This window comes from Ranitomeya variabilis, chromosome 2 (genome assembly GCF_051348905.1).
Source record: "Ranitomeya variabilis isolate aRanVar5 chromosome 2, aRanVar5.hap1, whole genome shotgun sequence".
In the NCBI taxonomy this organism is placed as follows: domain Eukaryota; kingdom Metazoa; phylum Chordata; class Amphibia; order Anura; family Dendrobatidae; genus Ranitomeya; species Ranitomeya variabilis.
The window spans coordinates 997322116-997342572 of NC_135233.1; the positions used below are offsets into that span (position 1 = coordinate 997322116).

Sequence of the window (20457 nt, forward strand, 5' to 3'; positions counted from 1 at the left end):
GAAGGTCTGACGGCCAAAACGTTTTGTACAGTTGCTTCACGCGGTTAATACATTTACCAAATAAATGGGACTATTGGTGCATCTAGAAACAAAAGGAGTGCCATTCTTCTTCCTTCGTGACAAGCCACTCTGGTTTCAGTGACCTGAGAACAAATTCCTCCCTGCTGCTCATTCCTGCGCCACTCATTTTCTCAGATGGGGGCAACATGTCGATACACTGGGTCTAACAACATCCTGAGGATAGTACTGCACAAGTTCTTGGAAGCACCTGTACATATTTGCCATTAGTTTGCATTGTAAAATGCCCATGACAAGTTCCCTTTAATAGCTGTAAATGAAAATACAGGACAAATATTCCTATAGTTGGAGTTTTGCACCTCCTATGGTTACCTAGTCCTCCTGCCACCCTACTACAGCAGACTAAGGTGTACTTTGCACAAGTGCTAGGATTTATACGGTAGATCCTGACATCACATTTCAGAAGCTTGATCGCAAGAAACATGACTACACTCCTTTGCTGTACAGTTTATTTTTTTTCTTTACGAATAAGAGGCCAAAAACGTATGTACACAGAGAATCCAAAGTAACCCAAAGCAAATCTGCATGAAGCGAGTGTTTACCCCTTCACCCGAGGCTTTGGTTTCAGCATTATCCATGGGAGACTTGTGGAACAGTAACAGAACCACCGTGGTAGTGGTTGCTTAAATTAACTAAAAATGACGTGCACTGTACCAGCTGCATGCGCCAGGCAGAAAACCCCAGGTGTAATAAATAAGATTAAAAAAAAACAAATCTGGTTGTTTGCTGAAGTTGCTTTTCTTCAGAAACACAAAGTAAGGACTGATATGCTTTTGTCCCTGGTGTTAATAGCTTATAATTCAAGCTTACTCTTACCCTTATGTACCCTGCTCATTCCACTACCCAAGCGTTCTGCCACAACATTCCCAGCAAGCAGCCATTCTTGACAATGGTACATTTGCAGTATGGCAAGAATATCAGCAACCCGCCATCGACCGCGCTCTTCGGACTCATCCTACCCATCCCAGGAGCAAACATAAGCAGGCATGCTGTTTTTGGCATTGGTGGCGTTTGCTATTATAGGTTGGGTGAGGGGTGGAAGCTCTGCTGAAATTTGTTTTCTCAAGGTGAAGCAATAAATCACACAAGACTTCAAGCCCACCTGCCTAACCCCCTGAAATCTCAGGGAGATAGAGAGGTAAACGTCATAGTCCACCTCCCCAGTGGCGAGGAACAGGGAGGGGTAAAGCAGCATGTTATGTACAAGAGCAAAAACGTGGCTAGCCAAGCCTGTCCGAGCATGGCCCCCCACTGTCCGTGCTCTGCAAACAGCCAGGAGCTGATGACTTCCGCTTTGTGCCGGACACATGCGGAGGGTGTTATTTGGCAAGTAGCTGTTCTACATACATGTGATAGAGACACGTCATATTAATGGATCGTTGGCTTGTAGAATGACGTGCTCAAGAACATACGATGCCGCTTGTCCTCTACCACCTGGTAAAACAACAATCACACTGAGGGGAGGAAAGAAAAAAAATGAAAGGCATATATAATGAATGTACACTCGTCTTTACATAAGCCCACCTGTAATAAGCTCTTCCCATTACACACTTTTAAAATATGTATGCATTTACTGCTGAACCAATTTCCCACTCGTCCGTAGCGTGGGCCGCCCCACTCCACGGCAGTAGAGATAAAAGCACTGCGCTGCTGCATTTTATTGGTTATTTCAGTTTGAGATCAAGGCATATTGATATTTGAAAACTACGGTACCAGCTATGCACATATATTACTCCCAGCTTCTCCTTTCACAAGTTTATGTGCAAATATGCTGATGGAAACCAGATTTTTCTGTGGACTTTTTTTTTTTCTTTTCAGGTTTTTGCTGCAAGCATGCAATGCGTTGCAATAAAAAAAAAAAATAATAATAATAATCATCATCATTAACTACATGTATGCCATCTTATCCAAAACCCAGACTAGGTACTACACACTCGCTTGAGTCTAAGACCTTTTTATCTTTTGATTTCATACTTGCACCCTGACACTGTAATAACCAGCGACTCTCAATCCCGTATTGATGCAACACAAAAGATAGAAGGGAGAGGAACTCCGTCTTGCTCAGTAAAAGGTGTAAGGAGGGGAAAAGAAAGAACGTAAGGTAGTTATGCATTCATCGTTAAACCTCGGAGCCGCAGCAGAATAGCGCAGCATCTGGGTTCTTCCACCAGAGAAGGGGTTATACTCGGACTAAACCTTCCAAATGCAATGGATTAGGGTGAAACTGTTCGGGCAGAAGTGATGATGTTGCTCTCAAAGTCCACGGGATACTGAATACTCTCGCAGCAAGCGCTGGGTTTGGGCACCTTCCTCCCCACCCCCCGCCATCCACTTCAGGCCTCTTGCTGTGCAGGTCTTTTCAGGTCCCGGATCTGTTTCACTAGGTAGGTTTTCTCATCGTTAAACTGCTCGTCCTCAGTGCGATCGTTCTGAAATTTGCTGAGGAATTCAATCAGCTTGCTCTGGTTCTTGAGGAGGATATCCAGGACAGGCTGCGTCTTGTTCGGGTTAGCTACAAATACCTAGGAGAAAGAGAAGAAGTCGTTTTACATTAGTCAGTAGGATCAGCCTGTAGTTTGTAGCCTCACTGGGTCTACGTATGAGACCATGTATGGAGAGGAGCATGGCCACTAGTGATAAGCACAAGTGCTCTTTTGCCTAGGGTGATCCGCTGCAAACCGAGTATCGCGGGAGCTCGGGTAACTTGTTTGAGTCCCCGCGGCCGCATGTTTCACGGCTGTTAACCACAAAGCATGGGGGAGATTGCTTGACAAACACGGGCAATCCCTGCATGTTTTGTGGCTGTGTAACAGTCCCAAAATATGTAGAAGCGGGGGACTCAAACATGTCACTCCAGCTCCCGCAATACTCGGTGCACACCGGAGCCCCCTAGGCACACTGGAGCAACGAGCACTTGTGCTCATCACTAAAGGCCTCTAATTGTGGTGCTATTCTTCACGCAGAACAGGACGGCTTATTCTAAAATGTTACCCGATAGTATACTAACACCATTACCTGATATTCGGCTGTATGATTGCTGCCAGGAATGTTTTACTGCGATCTGCTGCAGTGTTTCAGACAAAACGAGTTTGAAAGGCCATCGCCGGGGACCCTAGGGAGACGCGTGACTCTCCATGTACAAACAGACACCTGTCAATCAGCAGGGACTGCATCCGACTAGTCAGGTCTCTCCCTAAAGGTCCCAGGCGACTTTTCAAATGGTTTTCTCCGAAATGCTGACTGGAAGCAATCATGCAGCCGAGCTCTGGTTCAGGGGACCTGTATTTAGTGACAGGGGCCCTATAAGAAGAGCATCTATTACCAGATTTTACAACCTAAGCTGCGTGTGTTAATGACCCCCCTGCCTGCAACAAGCAATTTTAGCTTTTGCGCTTTAATTTTTCTCTCCCTTTCTGCCAAGAGCCACAACCTTTTTTCATTTTCCCTCGGCATAGCCATAGGAGGGCTTGTTGTTTCTCAGGACAATTTGTAGTTTTGAAGGACACCATTCGCTTTACTATATAATAGGTGGGAAAATGGAGGAAAAATAAAAAATAAAAGTACAGGGAAATGTTAACTAAAAAACAATGCAATGTCACCGATGTGTTTTTAACTTCTTTTTAGGCTGCTGCCTGCAATATGAAAAATCAAGTTATGTAATTTTGTTTTTATCAGTAAAATTATGGCGATACCAAACTTGTATTTTATTTTTAAGTTGTGAAAAAATAAATTTGGGAAATTTTCTGAGACATAACTTTATATTTTTCGAGTGTTGGAGAGTGAGGGCTTGTTTTTTTCATGCTAAGGTGAAATTTCAACAGTTACCATTTTACAGTATAGACAATGATTTTTCCTCCCATTTCCTTTTTGTTTTGTTTTGTTTTTTTATTAGGGCGATGCAGCAAGTGAAAAACAGCAATTCTGGCAATGAAATATTTGATAATTTTATGGATCAGCATTTTGTGAACATGCTAATACCAAATGTATTATTGCTTTATTTTTAAAGTGGGAAAAGGGGGGGGGGGGGGGGGGGGGTAATTTGAAGTTATGGTTTATTTCGCATTTTTAAAAAGGTTTTTTTCCTTTTTTCTCCTCTTATGGCGATGTCAAGCTGCGATCATTTCTATACACTGTAATACTGCGTGATGGGAGCTGGTGCTGTCCTTTGAATAAAGAGGAGTGATCGGAGTAAGCTCCTGTCGCTTTTGTTACAGGTCAGCTGTATACATGGGACACAACATAGGGTGTACTATTATGTCCTACATTGGGAAGGGGTTAAATAAATGTCTTACACATGATAATACTGGAGAACTTAAAAAAAAAAAATACACACAACTTTTTCAAAAGTTTCACCTTATGATATTAAAATGAGAACCTAGTCTCTAGAGGGGAGGTTCACACGAGCGTATAATATGTATTATCTGTATACAATCTGTTTTTTACTGCAGCAGCTATTACTCACTTACAGTTTCCCATGTTACAGAACTGTAATGTATCCAAAAATCAGATGGAATAATGTGTCTCTCTATAGCATCCACATTTTTTCCATACACCCAAAGACTTAAATGGGTGAGTCTCATATAGTTTATGGTAGAAACTACTGCATGCTACAATTTTTCTCAGACCCAGATTTGTTCAGTGAAAAATAAATAAAAACCGCTCATCTGCATTGCCATATTGGATAATGTTGGTCCTAGTGCGGTCCGTTTTCTTCACAGACAGCATTTGGACCGAAAATATGATTGTGTGAACAAGCCTTAATATCAGAATCTCAAGCAGGAAAAGTTTCAACAAAGATTTTGCAGTAATTCTGACATGGGATGTCATGGTAAATACTCCAAAATCACATAATATATGACACACGTGCAATGCTGTGCAAGGCTTTTAGACAGGAATTGAAAAATCAAAAATAGAAATTTCAATAGTTGAAGTCAAATCAATATTTGGTGTGACCACGATTTGCCTAAAAAGCGTAAATTCTTCTGGATACACTTGCAAAGTTTTTGAAGGAACTTAGTAGAAGGGTTGTTCCAAAGCTCTTGGAGATCGAAGCACGGATCTCATTTGGGTGTCGCTTGTGCAGAATCTTCCATCAATGATGCTGAGATCAGGGCTCCGTGGGGCCATACCAGAACTTACAAGACTCCTTGTTTTTCATTACGCTGCAGATTGCTTTTAATGACATTGATTGTATGTTCGGGTTGTTGTCCTGCTGCAGAACGATCGGGGAGTCTGACACCTCACTGATGCTATTGCATGACGGCTGGTAACAGAACGCCTGTATTTCTCAACCTGGAGGACGCCATTAATCTTGGCCAAATTCCCATCTCCATTTGCTGAAATGCAGCATCAAACTTGCACCAAGTCTCACCCCTGCCTGCAGCCACTCATTGTAACGCTTTTCATCCTTTTGGCAAACAAAATGCCTTCTGTTACAAGTTTTGACTTATCAGTCCAGACCACCTGCTGACATTTTCTCTTCTCCCAAGTTCTTACGTTTTCATGCATAGATTAATCGCATGGCCTAGTTTTCATGCTGAAGGTATGGCAGGTTGACCACTACCATGGAGACCACTTCTGGACAGAGTTCTCCAAACAGTAGAGGTGTAGCTGGGTTCCACCGACTGCTGCCGGTTCTGAGCTGATGGCACTGCTGGACATCTTCCGATTACAAAGGGAATTAAAGGGTTATTCCCATCTCCAAGATCCTATCCCATTATGCAGCAGGTGTAACAATAATACTGTTAGCAAATGTCTCCAATTAGAAATGTAGTATAGTTTTTCTGATAAGCAATGTCACTTTTCCCATGTGCAGAGCATTGCAGTAGCTTAGGGATCCATGGTTTTGACCACACATATAGTGACAGTTAGTGGTTAGCGATCATAACCATGGATGCCTAAGCTACTGCAACGCCCTGCAACATAGCTCATCAGAAGAACTATCCTACATTTCTAATTGGAGGTATTATTACTACTACACCTAATACATATTGGGAAGGGATCTTGGAGATGTGTCTTTCATCGGCTGCACTAAGGCTACTTTCACACATCCGTTTTTTGCCGTCAGGCACAATCCAGCAAATTGAGAAAAAAACGGATCCAGCAAATTATGCCACCGGATCTGTTTTTATCCCATAGATTTGTATTAGCGCCGGATTGCCTTCCGTTTTGTCAGTTTTTCACCGGATCCGGTAAAAATTCCTGATCCGGCACCATGACAAAACTTACAGATGAACATTTTTTGTCTTGTAATGGAAGCATATGGCGCCGGAACCCGTAAGGAACAGATTCCGGCAATCTGCACATGCCCTGAAATGGAATTTCCCTTACGGGTCAGTCTCTCTCTCTCGAATCTTACCTCCTCCGATTGGCGAAAACGGATCAGACAGAAGAACTGATCCATTGCATCTGTTTCTTCAGTCATTTCGCCGAATCCAACAATACGTCCCGCTGCTGTATAATGCCTGACGGTGAGGGACGGATGTGTGAAAGTAGCCTAAGTTTCCTTGGCCGACTGCTGCATCCATGGTTCTCAATGTTAATTTCTTGCTGCTTCTTCAATACAGATTGAACAGCACATCTTGAAACTCCTGTCTGCTGTAAATGTTTGCCTTAGAGAGGACTTGCTGATGCAGTCTAACCATCATGTATCTTGATACTGTGCTCAGTCAGGCCATGGTGTATTACCTGTGCCATGAAACGGTCTTCCACAACCTCACCTTTGTAGCAGAGCTTGCCTGTTCCTCACCCAGTTTTATGCCTCCTACACAGCTGTTTCTATTTCAGCTAATGAACGTGTTTGAAGCTATGAAAATGATGGTCATTATCACTTGTTTGATATAACTGGTTACTCACACACTTGACGATAATCCTACAAATACCTGAATTTGTGTAAGTGTATAGAGAATAATATTGATGCTTTGATGCGGTTTTGAAGGCAAAGAGTGGTCAGAAGGGAGCGGAGGAGGAAGTGATGACTGACAGGAGAGCTGGTGCTACGGCACAGGAAGCGGAGCAGAAAGGCATAAAACAACATGAAAACTGGCAGAAAAGTTATATGGGGATCTCTAGGGGCACTATCCCTAAAGGGATATTCACAACTACAAGATCCTATCCAAAATATGTAGTAGGTGTAGTAGTAATAATATTAGCAAATACCTCCAATTAGAAATATAGTATAGTTCTTCTGATTAGCCATGTCACTTAATCCAGGGCAGGGCATTGCAGTGCTTAGGTATCCATGACTATGACCACTTATATAGTGGCAGTTAATAAACATTATAATTATACTTACCTGTCCAGCGACGCGTCCTCCAGTCCCGCTGTCTCCCGGCCACATCTGCTTAGGGGGGCCGCTCATTAACTTCCGGCAGTATTCACTGCACTCTGTAGTGACGTCACCACACGAACACTGCCGGGAAAAAGCCGAAGACTGCCGAGTGCAATGAATGCCACCAGAAGGTAATGAGCAGCCCCGGAAGCAGATGTGGCCGGGAGATAGCGGGACAGGAGGACGCGTCGCTGGACAGGCAAGTACTGTATAATTATAATGTTTATTATTAATTTTATGCTTTATTTTACAGCCCCCTCCCCCCCGCGCCAACCCATATCTGTAAAGTTCAAGCTCAGGGTTCGGACATCTCCGGCCCGGAGCTCGAACTTTACAAAAAATCTCGGGGAACCCACCGATCCCGATCATCGGGGGGTTCGCCCATCACGATCAGTAAACCAATTCTTTATTCCCAGTGCACAAAGTCTGTAAGCCTTGCTTGCCCAACCACAGTAACGGACCGCTCTTACTGTATAAACTTTTATGTAGTAACAGCAGTCAATCATCCTATGTAGGTGGGCCAAGGCGGACTCTAAGGCTATGTGCACACTTTGCGGATTCCACTGCAGATCCGCAGCGGAATTGACCGCTGCGGATCCGCAGCAGTTTCCCATGAGTTTACAGTACAATGTAAACCTATGGGAAACAAAAAACGCTGTGCACATGCTGCGGAAAAAGCCGCGCGGAAACGCTGCGGATTACATTCCGCAGCATGTCACTTCTTTTCTGCGGATTTTCACTTGCTCCAATAGGAAACTGCAGATGAAAATCCGCAGAAGAAACCGCAGTAAAAACCGCAACGGGTTTTCACTGCGTATTTTGGAATTCCGCTGCGGAAAATTCCGCAGTGGAATCCGCAAAGTGTGCACATAGCCTTTGGCTTTCTTTAGGAGTCCTTGCCGTTTTCTACATGGAAACACTGAATCAAAATGCAGAAACCGACATATTCCCTTGTTCTGTACCTCCTCCTCCGCACAGCAGACCTGACACATTCACTCTTAAATCACTTAGTAAAGCAAATTGCATCAACCTCTATTTTTTGGCACATCACTCCTCTCGCACACAAATTAAAGCTATAGTCGCTAGTGCAGCACCTTAAACACGTGGAAAGCTTCAAATTGGATGTTGCGGCTCTTGTCACGTAGCAGATTCATCATCAGCTTGAGGTTTTCGGGTTTACTGATATACTTTGTCATAATAGTGAAATTGTGTCGATCCAACAGAAGTTCACCAAGAAGCTGAATGGGAGGAAGACGACAAGGATGATTATGTGACGATGTGGCATGTGGGTTAGTACATTTCTTTAGGTTTCAGTCACCCAACAGCTATAATAAAGGGTCATTCCCACAACTGACATTTATCATGCCACTGGGACTCTACTCAAACCCCTGTGCACGGTAAGATCACAGGGAGCAGAAACAGGGAATAACACACTATGTTAGGGCTTGTGGAGGTTCTAGTTGTGGAGCCCCGGTGAAGGGACATTTAATCACCACTCATGTGGACAAGCGTCACCTGTACAAAAAAAAAAAAAAAGTCTGTCTGTAGCAAAGGTTGAGCGCGGCTATGTGGGTCCCGTGGGGCTGTTGTAGAGTCCCATGCTTGGAAGGGATCAGGACTGTGCCCTAGTAAGCAGAATAGGCATCTGCAGTATCAATGCCCACATCTGACGGCGGTGTAGGATCCCGCCCGGGAAGCAGGAAGGTCACTCACGCTGCAATGAGAGGCCCTGTACAATCCCTTTAGTACAAGCAATAGACTACAAATGTCAGCTAAAATTTCTAAGTTGAACAAGCCCTGCATGAGAAGTGAAGATTCAGTTTTACATTCATTTTACGTTCAATTTTTGGATAAAAATAAGTACCCTTAACCCTTCCGTCCAAGTCCAATTTTCGTTTTAGAGCTTTCATTTTTTTTTCCTTGCATTTTTTAGGGGGAAAAAAAAAATTCCATATACAGTGACATGGTGAAAAAAAATTGTTGTTTTATTTGTGCTTTCAGTTTTCATTTTGCAGTATAATTGACCAGGTAAAATTACTCTTCAGGTCAGTACGATTATGGAAATGTCAAAATTCTATTATTTTGTTGTTGCTGTTTTTTGCGTTGCCCGTTCCTGAGAGCTTTAACGTTCTTATTAACATTGACATTGCGGTGTGCGCTTTGGGCAGTGACTAGAGTTCTTATTGATAACATTCTGCACTACATAGTGCATTTTATAGAGAAGTATTGTGACCAATTAAATGCAATTTTGTCAATTTTTTTCCTTCTTTACAGGGTCTACAGTTTGGGTTACTAATTTTGCATGTCTCGCGGCTGTTCAACAGCAGCACCACATGCAGGAATTGCCTAACAAACTGGCCATCCCTGCATGTGTTACCGCTGTCGAGACATGCAGGCGCGGAGACGAACATATTATTCGAGCACGCCGAAGATGCTGGGTTAGCACACAGCATGCTCGGATAACACCTTCGCTCACCACTAATGTTCACTTTGTTTTTTAGAAATAGACAAAACAGAATTAATGTACAAACCAGATCTGATCGCACAAATAACACAAACAGGAGCAGAGGGGCCCCACCGATTGTGTCTGTCTAGGTTCCATTATTTGCCAGTTTTTAGAACAGAAAAAAATCTCAGTAAGAAGAACATAATAAATATCCCATAAAAAAAAAAAAACTATTCGGTTCACATTGATTATGCATCAGATGCATTTCTTACAATAATGTATTTTCCTAAAACCTAAACAGAGAAGTGGAATATCGTAAATGCATGAGTGAACGTAGCCTTACCAGTGCCAAACAGACAAAAATAAAAATCACCCCGTCTCAAGGGGACACGGACTTATCTCACTTGTCTTTAGAAATTCCAGGTGACGAGCTTACCTTCAGCGACTGCCTCTTTGTCACATAGTTTTCTGAGTGCAACAATTTCTCATATTCACTGAAGAACTGATAAAGTAAAAAAGATATAATGAGCAGCTGTGAAAATACAAGCCGAGGGGTGCAAATAATAATCCAAGATAAGGGAAATTGCAGAAATGAACCTGTTAATTCCATCTTACCCGGTCATAATGCTGTTCCAAAAACTCGGCGCTCAGAAGTTTGTGTCTAGTCAATAGGTCCTGAAGAAGAAAAACAGCAAAGAGAATACATAAGTGACGAGTGTGAACTGCTGCCAATAGAAGCTATGGGTCAGCATTAAATATCTAATGCGTCAGAGAGAACGTGTGGCATGGCCCCAGCTACTGCTGAAGTCTAGACTATCATTGACCTCAATATTTCCACCAGTAGGGAAAGGTCATGGTCCTTCTCTTCGAGCAATAGGCACATCTCTGTATATTTGGTAGTGGCCATGCCTGATGTTGCAGCTCAATCCTATTTACATGGACGGGAGTGAGCATTCAAAGCTGCAATACCAGGTACTGCCACTAGCAAACGTGCAGCGCTCTGCCTGGGAAACAATGAAGGGGACAACAAGAGACGCGAACCCTTCAGTAATCGGTGGGGTGCCAGAAGGACTAAGCCAATAATATAAAATCCCATCCCGCTGTAACTCTGCTCTGTTGGAGGCAGAAAATAGCCTCTGATGAGGCATCTGCATCATTATCTTGCCTTCGTCACCAGCCTCCATGGTCTATTTTATAGCCTAATATTTGTTTTGTCGTTAACCATTGTCACCCAAGTTTTAGAAAATGCCCTGCGTTTTCTATGCACCATAACTGCACATCATTAACTAAATTAAAATGATTTAGAAATTTGAGTTTATGATGTGTCTGATCTCTATAGTCGAAACTTTACATTTGGAGGTTAGTGGTTATTAGAGGCCATTCTGAGATTTCGAGGGAAAAAAACAAAACAAAAAACAAACTTTAAGCCACAATGATGTTCAGCTGATCGCCTGGGTCCCACACCCCTGAAAGCAGCGGATTCTGCTAAAGACCGCCTCTGCCACGCGGGCATTTTTTAGAAATGTAATAATACCTGTCGGACACTCAGATGAACATCAGTTTTTGAAATATAAGCCTGGCTCAAATTCTCCAGTCTGTCTCACACAGGCGCCCCTTCCATGATTCCCATATGCACCAATAGGGCACATGGACAGAAGGCGACTTTATTGGCTTTTACGAACAGGAATAGAACCGGAATAGTCAGCTAGTTCTTAAAAATGACTGGTATCACCCGAGTGAGGATTAGTAATGGTCCCATAATAACCAACAGAGAGAAGATAAATGTGAAAATGTCCAATTAATGAGCAATGATTCCCAATAATCAAGAGTGTGGCTAAATCTATTGCTTTATAGAAAATCCGTAATGGGGAAAAAAACAAGAGACAAATTTTCAGATTTTCTCAAGTGCTTTTGGCCCCATTTCACTGCACATGTATTCTGCGGCTGGACACAGAATTTTATGTATCCTCCCACCATAAAAAAAAAGTAATGCTGATAATATACTAAAGGAAATGATCAAGATGGGCACAATGTGAAGCTTGGAAAAGGAGGGGGGTCTAGTTTAGAAAAGCCATTTTGATATGCTCTATTAGGGAATTTTAGATTTGAGCAGGTCTCCTGTTCTGGATCCCCATCGCTTGCCCAGTGTGGAAGGACTGGCCTGTCCTGCATTACTTCCTTTCGCCTGCAGAGGCACTGCAGAAACATTTAACATTTTTTGGGCAGCTACAGTGGGTACAGAAAGTATTCAGACCCCTTTAAATTTTTCACCTTTTGTTTCATTGCAGCCATTTGGTAATTTCAAAAATGTTCATTTATTCTCATTAATATACACTTTGCACCCCAAATTGACTGAAAAAAAAAACAAATGTAGTAATTTTTGCAAATTTATTAAAAAAGAAAAACTGAAATATCACATGGTCATAAGCATTCAGACCCTTGGCTCAGTATTGAGTAGAAGCACCTTTTGAGCTAGTACAGCCATGAGTCTTCTTGGGAATGATGCAACAAGTTTTTCACACCTGGATTTGGGGATCCTCTGCCATTCTTCCTTGCAGATCCTCTCCAGTTCTGTCAGGTTGGATGGTGAACGTTTGTGGTCAGCCATTTTCAGGTCTCTCCAGAGATGGTCAATTGGGTTTAGGTCAGGGCTCTGGCTGGGCCAGTCACGAATGGTCACCGAGTTGTTCTGAAGCCACTCCTTTGTTATTTTAGCTGTGTGCTTAGCGTCATTGCCTTGATGGAAGGTGAACCTTCGGCCAAGTCTGAGGTCCAGAGCACTCTGGAAGAAGTTTTCATCCAGGATATCTCTGTACTTGGCCACATTCAGGTTTCCTTAAATGGCAACCAGTCGTCCTGTCCCTGCAGCTGAAAAACACCCCCATAGCATGATGCTGCCACCACCATGTTTCACTGTTGGGATAGTATTGGGTAGGTGATGAACCTGGTTTTCTTTACACCACTCCATACCGCTTAGAATTATCACCAAAAAGGTCTATCTTCGTCTCATCAGACCAGAGAATCTTATTTCTCACAGTCTGGGAGTCCTTCATGTGTTTTTTATAGCAAACTCTATGTGGGCTTTCATATGTCTTGCACTGAGGAAAAGCTTCCGTTTGGCCACTCTGCCATAAAGGCCCGACTGGTGGAGGGCTGCAGTGATAGTTGACTCTGTGGAACTTTCTCCCATCTCCCTACTGCATCTCTGGAGCTCAGCCAGAGTGATCTTGGGGTTCTTCTTTACCTCTCTCATCAAGGTTTTTCTCCCACGATTGCTCAGTTTGACTGGACGGCCAGGTGTAGGAAGACTTCTGGTGGTCCCAAGCTTCTTCCATTTAAGGATTATGGAGGCCACTGTGCTCTTAGGAACCTTGAGTACTGCGGAAATTCTTTTGTAACCTTGGCCAGATCTGTGCCTTGCCACAATTCTGTCTCTGAGCTACTTGGACCTCATGATTCTCATTTGATATGACATGCATTGTGAGCGGTGAGGTCTTATACAAACAGGTGTGTGCCTTTCCAAATCAAGTCCTATCAGTTTAATTAACCCCTTTCTGCCATCAGACAGAATAGTACATCCGATAGCAGATCCCCTGCTTTGATGCGGGCTCCGCAGGTGAGCCCAAATCAAAGCCAGGACATTTCAGCTGTTTTGAACAGCTGGCATGTGCCTGCAATAGGCGCAGGTGGAATCACGATCCACCCGCGCCTATTAACTAGTTAAATGACGCTGTCAAACATTTTTTATAGCGCCATTTATTCCATGGTGCTTTACATGTGAAAAGGGGGCAAATATAGACAAATACAATAAACATGAGCAAAAAAACAAGGCACTTAAAGGTACAGAAGGAGGGAGGACCCTGCCCGTGAGGGCTTACAGTCTGCAGGGGATGGGCGAGGATACACTAGCAGAGGGTAGAGCTGGTTGTGCAGCGGTTCAGTAGGTTGAGGATCACTGCAGGCTGTAGGCTTGTCGGAAGTGGTGAGTCTTCAGGTTCTTTTAACAAGCGCTTCCGGCCGCCCTGTGGTCAGCGCTCATAGCAATACAGTAATTCTGCTACATAGGAGCGATCTGAGCATCGCACCTATGTAGCAGAGCCGATCCAGTTGTGCCAGCTTCTAGCCTCCCATGGAGGCTATTGAAGTATGGCAAAAGTAAAAAAATATATGTTTTAAAAAATATGAAAAAAATAAAAAAATATGAAAGTTTAAATCACCCTTTTTTGCCCCATTCAAAATAAAATTAAAAAAAAAAAAAATATATCAAACCTACACATATTTGGTATCTCCAAGTTCAGAATCGCCCGATCAATAACAATAAAAAATTAAAAAAAAAAAAAAAAATTATTAACCTGATCACTAAAAGGTGTAGCGAGAAAAAGATTCAAAATGCCAGAATTACATTTTTTTTGTCGCCGCGACATTGTATTAAAATGCAGTAACGGGAGATCAAAAGAACTTGTCTGCACCGAAATGGTATTAAAAACATCAGGTCAGTGCGCAAAAAATAAGCTCTGACCGGACCCAATATCCCGAAAAATGGAGACGCTACGGATCTCAGAAAATTGAGCATTTAAAAAAAAAAAAAAGCAAAGTTTTGAATTTTTTTTCACCACTTAGATAAAAAATAACCTAGACATGTTTGGTGTCTATGAACTCGTAATGACCTGGAGAATCAAAATGGCAGGTCAGTTTTAGCATTTAGTGAACCTAGCAAAAAAGACAAACAAAAAACAAGTGCGGGATTACACTTTATTTTCAATTTCACTGCACTTGGACTTTTTTTCCAGTTTTCTAGTACAATACATGGTAAAACCAATGGTGTCGTTCAAAAGTACAACTCGTCCCGCAAAAAATAAGCCCTCACATGGCCATATTGACGGAAAAGTAAAAAAGTTATGGCTCTGGGAAGGTGGGGAGCGAAAAACGAAAAAGGCAAAACTGAAAAAAAACTCCAGGGGTTAAACACAGCTGGACTCCAATGAAGGAGTTGAACCATCTCAAGGAGGATCACAAGGAAATGGTCAGCATGTGACTTAAATATGAGTGTCTGAATACTTATGAACGTGATATTTCAGTTTTGTTTGTTTTTTTAATAAATTTGCAAACATTTCTACATTTCTTTTTTTTTTTTTCAGTCAAGATGGGATGCAGAGTGTACATTAATGAGTAAAAAAATGAACTTTTTTTGAATTTACCAAAATCAAATGAAACAAAGAGTGAAAAATGTAAAGGGGTCTGAATACTTTCCGTACTCACTGTAATTTTACAGGTGAGCGCTTCTGGGGAAAAGGAATGAAGGTGGTTTATCAGGCGGAAATCTGCATATAGTTAAAGGGACCCTTTTAATAAGTAGGGATTGTCCAAAGCGGAGAATTTGTATCTCAAGTAAATATAAGTGAAGAAATGTTACCTTAAATGTAGCAAAGGCATCAGAAGCGATATCAAACGTTGACATCTCTACGTATCGGAAGAAGTCATAAAACTGCTCAGACCACAATATAATTTTGGCAAGCGGCTCATGTCTAATACACTCTCGTAGCATGATTCCACAATTCAAAGCAATTTCTGGGGACTCGTATCTATTAATGAGAGAAATGAGATGGTATTAAAACAGATAACGGACACACACTGATCGGAACCAGCCCCGAATTATTGCAATGCCGACTAATCCTTTCCAGCATAAGACACAATAGTACGTGATATGTCAGGTCCTCGTAAATAAGGGGCTCAGGAGATGAGCCCGCACCATACTAGGCAGATTCTGGCTGTAATACACAGCTGGCATCTCTCTGTAACTACAGCAGACGACGCAATCTCCTACTGCTGTACTTTAACCATTGAAAGGTGGCCGTCAATCTGACTGCAACATTTAAATTATGTCAGTACCGTGAGCGTAGACCTCTGGCAATGCAATCGCAAGGAACTATTCAGCTGTGGTGGCAACTATGGGCTAATGGCCTTGGTCGCCACCATCTTCATCCTCCAGCTGTAGTTCATAGAATGTCTCTCTCACTATATACTATATATGGCATATTATAATTTAATAGGGGGTGGGGGCGTGGAAGGAGTACTTATATACTGTACACTGCTCAAAATAAACAAAACACTTAAAAAGCACAATGTAACTCCAAGTCAATCACACTTTTGTGACATCAACCTGTTCAATTATGAAGAAATTTGAATCAATTTCTCCTGGGATCTCCACCGAGACCTGGATTAAAGCATCAGTGTGCTTGATCGGATTCAGGTCTGGGGAGCGGGAAGGCCAGTACAGAGTATCAATGCCTTCATCATGCAGCAACTGCTGACACACTCCAGCCACATGAGGTCTGGCATTGTCCTGCATTAGGAGGAACCCAGGGCCAACCGCACCAGCATATGGTCTCACAAGGAGTCTGAGGATCTCATCCTGTTACCTAATGGCAGCCAGGGTACCTCTGGCGAGCACATGGAGTGCTAGGCAGCCCTACTAAGAAATGCCACCCCACACCATTACTGACCCACTGCCAAACCGGTCATGCAGGAGGGTGTTGCAGGCAGATCGCTCTCCACGGCGTCTCCACTCTGTCACATGTGCTCAGTGTGTACCTTCTCTCATCCGTGAAGAGCACAGGGCGCCAATGTCGAACCTGCCAATCTTGGTATTCCCTGGCATATGACAATCGCCCTGCATGGTGTTGGGGTGTAAGCACAACACCCACTTGTGGACGTCGAGCCCTCATGGAGTCTGTTCCTGACAGTTTGAGCAGACACATGGATGTTAGTGGCCTGTTGGAGGTAATTTTGAAGGGCTTTGCTACTGCTCCTCCTGTTCCTCCTTGCACAAAGGAAAAGGTAGCGGCCTGCTGCTGGGTTGTTGCCCTCCTACGGCCCTCTCCACGTCTCCTAGTATATGTTCCATACTGTTGACAGACACAGCTACCCTTATTGCCACATTGATGTGCCATCCTGGATGAGCTGCACTACTGAAGCAACTTTTGTGGGTTGCAGCCTCAAGCTACTGTAACTCTAGGGGTGAGAGCAATGACAAAATACAAAAAAGTGACCAAACAACAGACAAAAAGCATGGGAACAGAGACTTCTTCACCTCCAGCAGAACCACTCCTTTATAGGGGTTTTCTTGCTAATTGCCTGTCATTCCTACCTGTTGTCTATTCCATTTGCACAACAGCAGACAAAACTGATTCACAATCGCTTTGCTTCATAACTGGACAGGTTAAAATAATTATTTGGCATCACTGCACCCAAAAAAGCCTGGTCTATCAAGATATAAAAATTAACCCAATCGGTAAAGGCCACAAGGATGGGAATTTAAAAAAATTTTTTAAATGCCATTATTTTTTATCACTTCAACAGTGAAAAATGTGCGATAAGAAGAGATTAAATTAACATATCTACCATGAAAGGGTTTGGAAAAAAAAAAAAAACTCACCACACAAAAAACAAGCTTTTCACAGCTCCATTGAAGAAATAATCAAAACATTAGGGGGCACTGAAAATAGTGAGACTAGTGATTTTTTTTTTCTTTTTTACGTATTTTTTAAATCAAGGAATATGTTCTGACCTGAAGAACCATAATGCTAGGACATTTCAGCAACACAATGAATGCCGTAAAAACAAAAAATGAACAATTTTGGAATTGTAATTTTTGCGCAATTTCATCGCACTTGGAATTTTTTCCCATTTTCCAGTAGATCGAATGGTAAATTGACAGGCACCATTCAAAACTAGCACTTGTTCCACTTCCTCTTGAAAAAATAAAAAAAAGGCCTCAGAACATTATTATCGATGGAAAAATAAGGTTATGGCCCTTGGAGGACGGGAAGGGGAAAAAAAAAAAAATCGTCCAGCTGGAAAAGCGTTAAATCAGATCATACACTGCGCATTCCCTCCAGTCCCAAACTGCTCCAATACACATCAGCAGTTTATTATTTGCCGCCTTTCCTATGTCCTGTCCACACCTAGCCATGAAAAGGCCATTTCATTCTTGTGATAAACTGTATATAACTAACTAAAATGTTATATAAAAGTACAGCAGCACCATAACCGACAGGTCCATACCCTTTCAATAGCATGAAGAGGATATTCTGCTGGGTGCATATATATTCCACCGTTGGGGTTCGCGTTCCGATCTGCCTTCGTAAAATATTGTTGAAGATCTGAGCCACGTCCTTCTTGCCCTGGAGAGAATACACAGTAAGCTTTTGTCAAGCAAAATTTAAAAAGTGCATTTATATTGGCCAAAAATTATTATACATTCCCCAATGATCAGTCACAAATTGAGCAAAATAATAATTTGACAAGTGATTGGATCATTTATGCTGGCGTAAAAATGATTGCTGTGCAAACAGACCAGTAAATGAGCAATCAATCAACTTATAATTCAAACATAGAAGAGAAGATCAATGCGGAGCGCTTCCCCATGCAAATGTGGGCTTTCATTCCATATCTAGGTTAAACATTACAGCATGCACATTACTACAAAACACCAGTGATTGTCTTACCGCTGTCTAACATCATGTCCTCCTATCTGAAAATGAACCTTTCAAAAACTGAACTCCTTGTGTTTCCTTCCTCAACAAACCTACCTATTGCCATTTCCATGTGTGGTTCTACCATAACTCCCCATCAGCACGCCCACTGTCATGGGGTCATACTAGATTCAGATCCTTCAGTCACTCCCCATATCCGATCACTCGCTCGTGTCAGATACCCCTCAAAACATTTCTAGAGTTCAGACTTTTCTTACTTTTGACTCTGCAAAAACCCTGTTTCTCTTATTCATGCTCATCTGGACTATTGCAACTCTAATTGGGGACTCTCTTTCTATACTCTCCTCTCTCCAATCCGTCCTGAATGCTGCAATCAGGATCATTTTCCTCTCCAACCATTACACCGATGCCTCTACCTTGTTCCAGTCATTGCACTGGTTACCCATCTACTCCAGAGTTCAATATAAATGTATCACTCTCACCTACAAAGCGCTCCATGCTTGAGCACCACCCTACATCTCCACCCTCGTCTCAGTCTACCACCCTACCTGTGCCCTCCGTTCTGTTAATGACCCAAGATTAACATTCTCAATAATCCAAACCTCCTTCTTTGGAATGCACTGCCCAGGACACTTCGATTAATCCACAATACCAACAGTTTTAAGCATGTCCTAAAAATGCATTTCTTCAGACTGGCCTACCCCCTCAACATACTTATCTAACTATCCCCGTTTTTTCCCTATCTCTCACTATCCCCTAACTCATGCTGCCCTCAGATTACTTAGCCTAGACCTGCTGACAGATTCCCTTTAAGTCTGTAAGATGCGCAGGGATCAATCTGTTTGCGTCCAATACCAGCCAGTTACATGGTTTTCTTACAGAATCTCAAGTGTAAGAATTGACTAGCACAAGATAAAAAATGTATAATTTTGATTTGTACATTCAGCTTGCATTGGTACCTCAAAATCTATGAGCTGGAGGTCGGCCACTAAAGTCCCAAGGAGGCCGCTGTTGTACAGTTCCTGAGCGAGCTGAGCCACGGCTTCAGTCTGAGGCTCCTTCTCATTTGTCCCATAAAGGATCTCCTTCATAGCCACCAGGTTTTTAGATACTTCTTCAGTTGCCTAGGAAGAGAGAAGGGGAAATGAAGGCCCAGAACACCTTTTTGAGGGCGTACTAAGCAGCATTATTGGGTATGCCACAGTTGGCACTCACACCCAGCACCGCAGGTTTCACCTAGATAACCTTTCTGTAGACAAACCATGCAGACCAAGACCCATTATTACACAAACAGGACAACTTCTCGAATGTGGAGATCCTGTGGATTAGGTTACACAGAGAACCTGTTAACAGCAGTATCACTATAATCTGGAGATCCGGTGTTAGTATTCAAAATGTTACATTTACTAAAAGCACAGAAATGGCAACGCAAAAGCAGTTCATTAGAAAACATTGCATGTTCTCGATTTGCTAAGCATTAATATGGGGACAGCAACGTGAAATATTAGTGCGGACGGGGTTTTCCGGTTTAGAAAACCCATTCCATGTACCTTTTTAAAAATTCTTTTAGGACAAGGAATCCCCCCTCTTTTTAGATCCTCATCTCCTGGCCAGAGGGAAGAGTAGGTACTGTAGAAAGAGCATGTCTAAAGGTCCCCTACATATTAAACTGACACTGCCAATCGGCCATCGAATAAGCAATGCCAAGAACTATGGCTGCCTATGTGCACTATGGCATGATTACCCATCAGTGCGCATCGTTTACATTGGTCTGCCTGTGTAAACAGGCATTTAAACGACGGCCAATCAGGAAAAGTTAACTACGGTAACTGGAGGTCGTACTGTGCCATCAGTGGTCCACACGCTGTGTGCACATAGCCAATTGGACATCCTATCGTGTAATCTGTGGTCCACGTGCCGTGTGCACATACCCTAACTGCAGACTCCATTAAGGCGTTGGTTCTCAGCTATAGTTTTAAACTTAACAGTGGGAAGTCACTTGGGATGGAAGAAGAAGAAAAATGTAATTTACCCTGGGAATTCATCCCCTCCTGCTACAGTGCTGCAGCCTCAACGGTCTCTACTGGACCTGAAGTGATGATGTCCTT

At 42.7% G+C, this 20457-nt stretch overlaps 1 protein-coding gene across 2 annotated transcripts in view; it reads right to left on the reverse strand.

The window, feature by feature from the left end:
* Positions 1 to 512: 512 nt before the first annotated feature.
* Positions 513 to 20457, reverse strand: part of CAB39 (calcium binding protein 39) — a 39609-nt gene continuing 19664 nt past the window's right edge. For both annotated transcript variants that reach the window (XM_077291124.1, XM_077291123.1), the window contains 7 exons: positions 19309 to 19473; positions 17919 to 18037; positions 15268 to 15436; positions 10470 to 10529; positions 10291 to 10356; positions 8503 to 8646; positions 513 to 2600 (listed from right to left, as the gene is read on the reverse strand). In XM_077291124.1, the coding sequence (XP_077147239.1) occupies positions 2412 to 2600; positions 8503 to 8646; positions 10291 to 10356; positions 10470 to 10529; positions 15268 to 15436; positions 17919 to 18037; positions 19309 to 19473 (912 nt within the window). In that variant the 3' untranslated portion in view covers positions 513 to 2411. The remainder of the gene's footprint in view (positions 2601 to 8502; positions 8647 to 10290; positions 10357 to 10469; positions 10530 to 15267; positions 15437 to 17918; positions 18038 to 19308; positions 19474 to 20457) is intronic.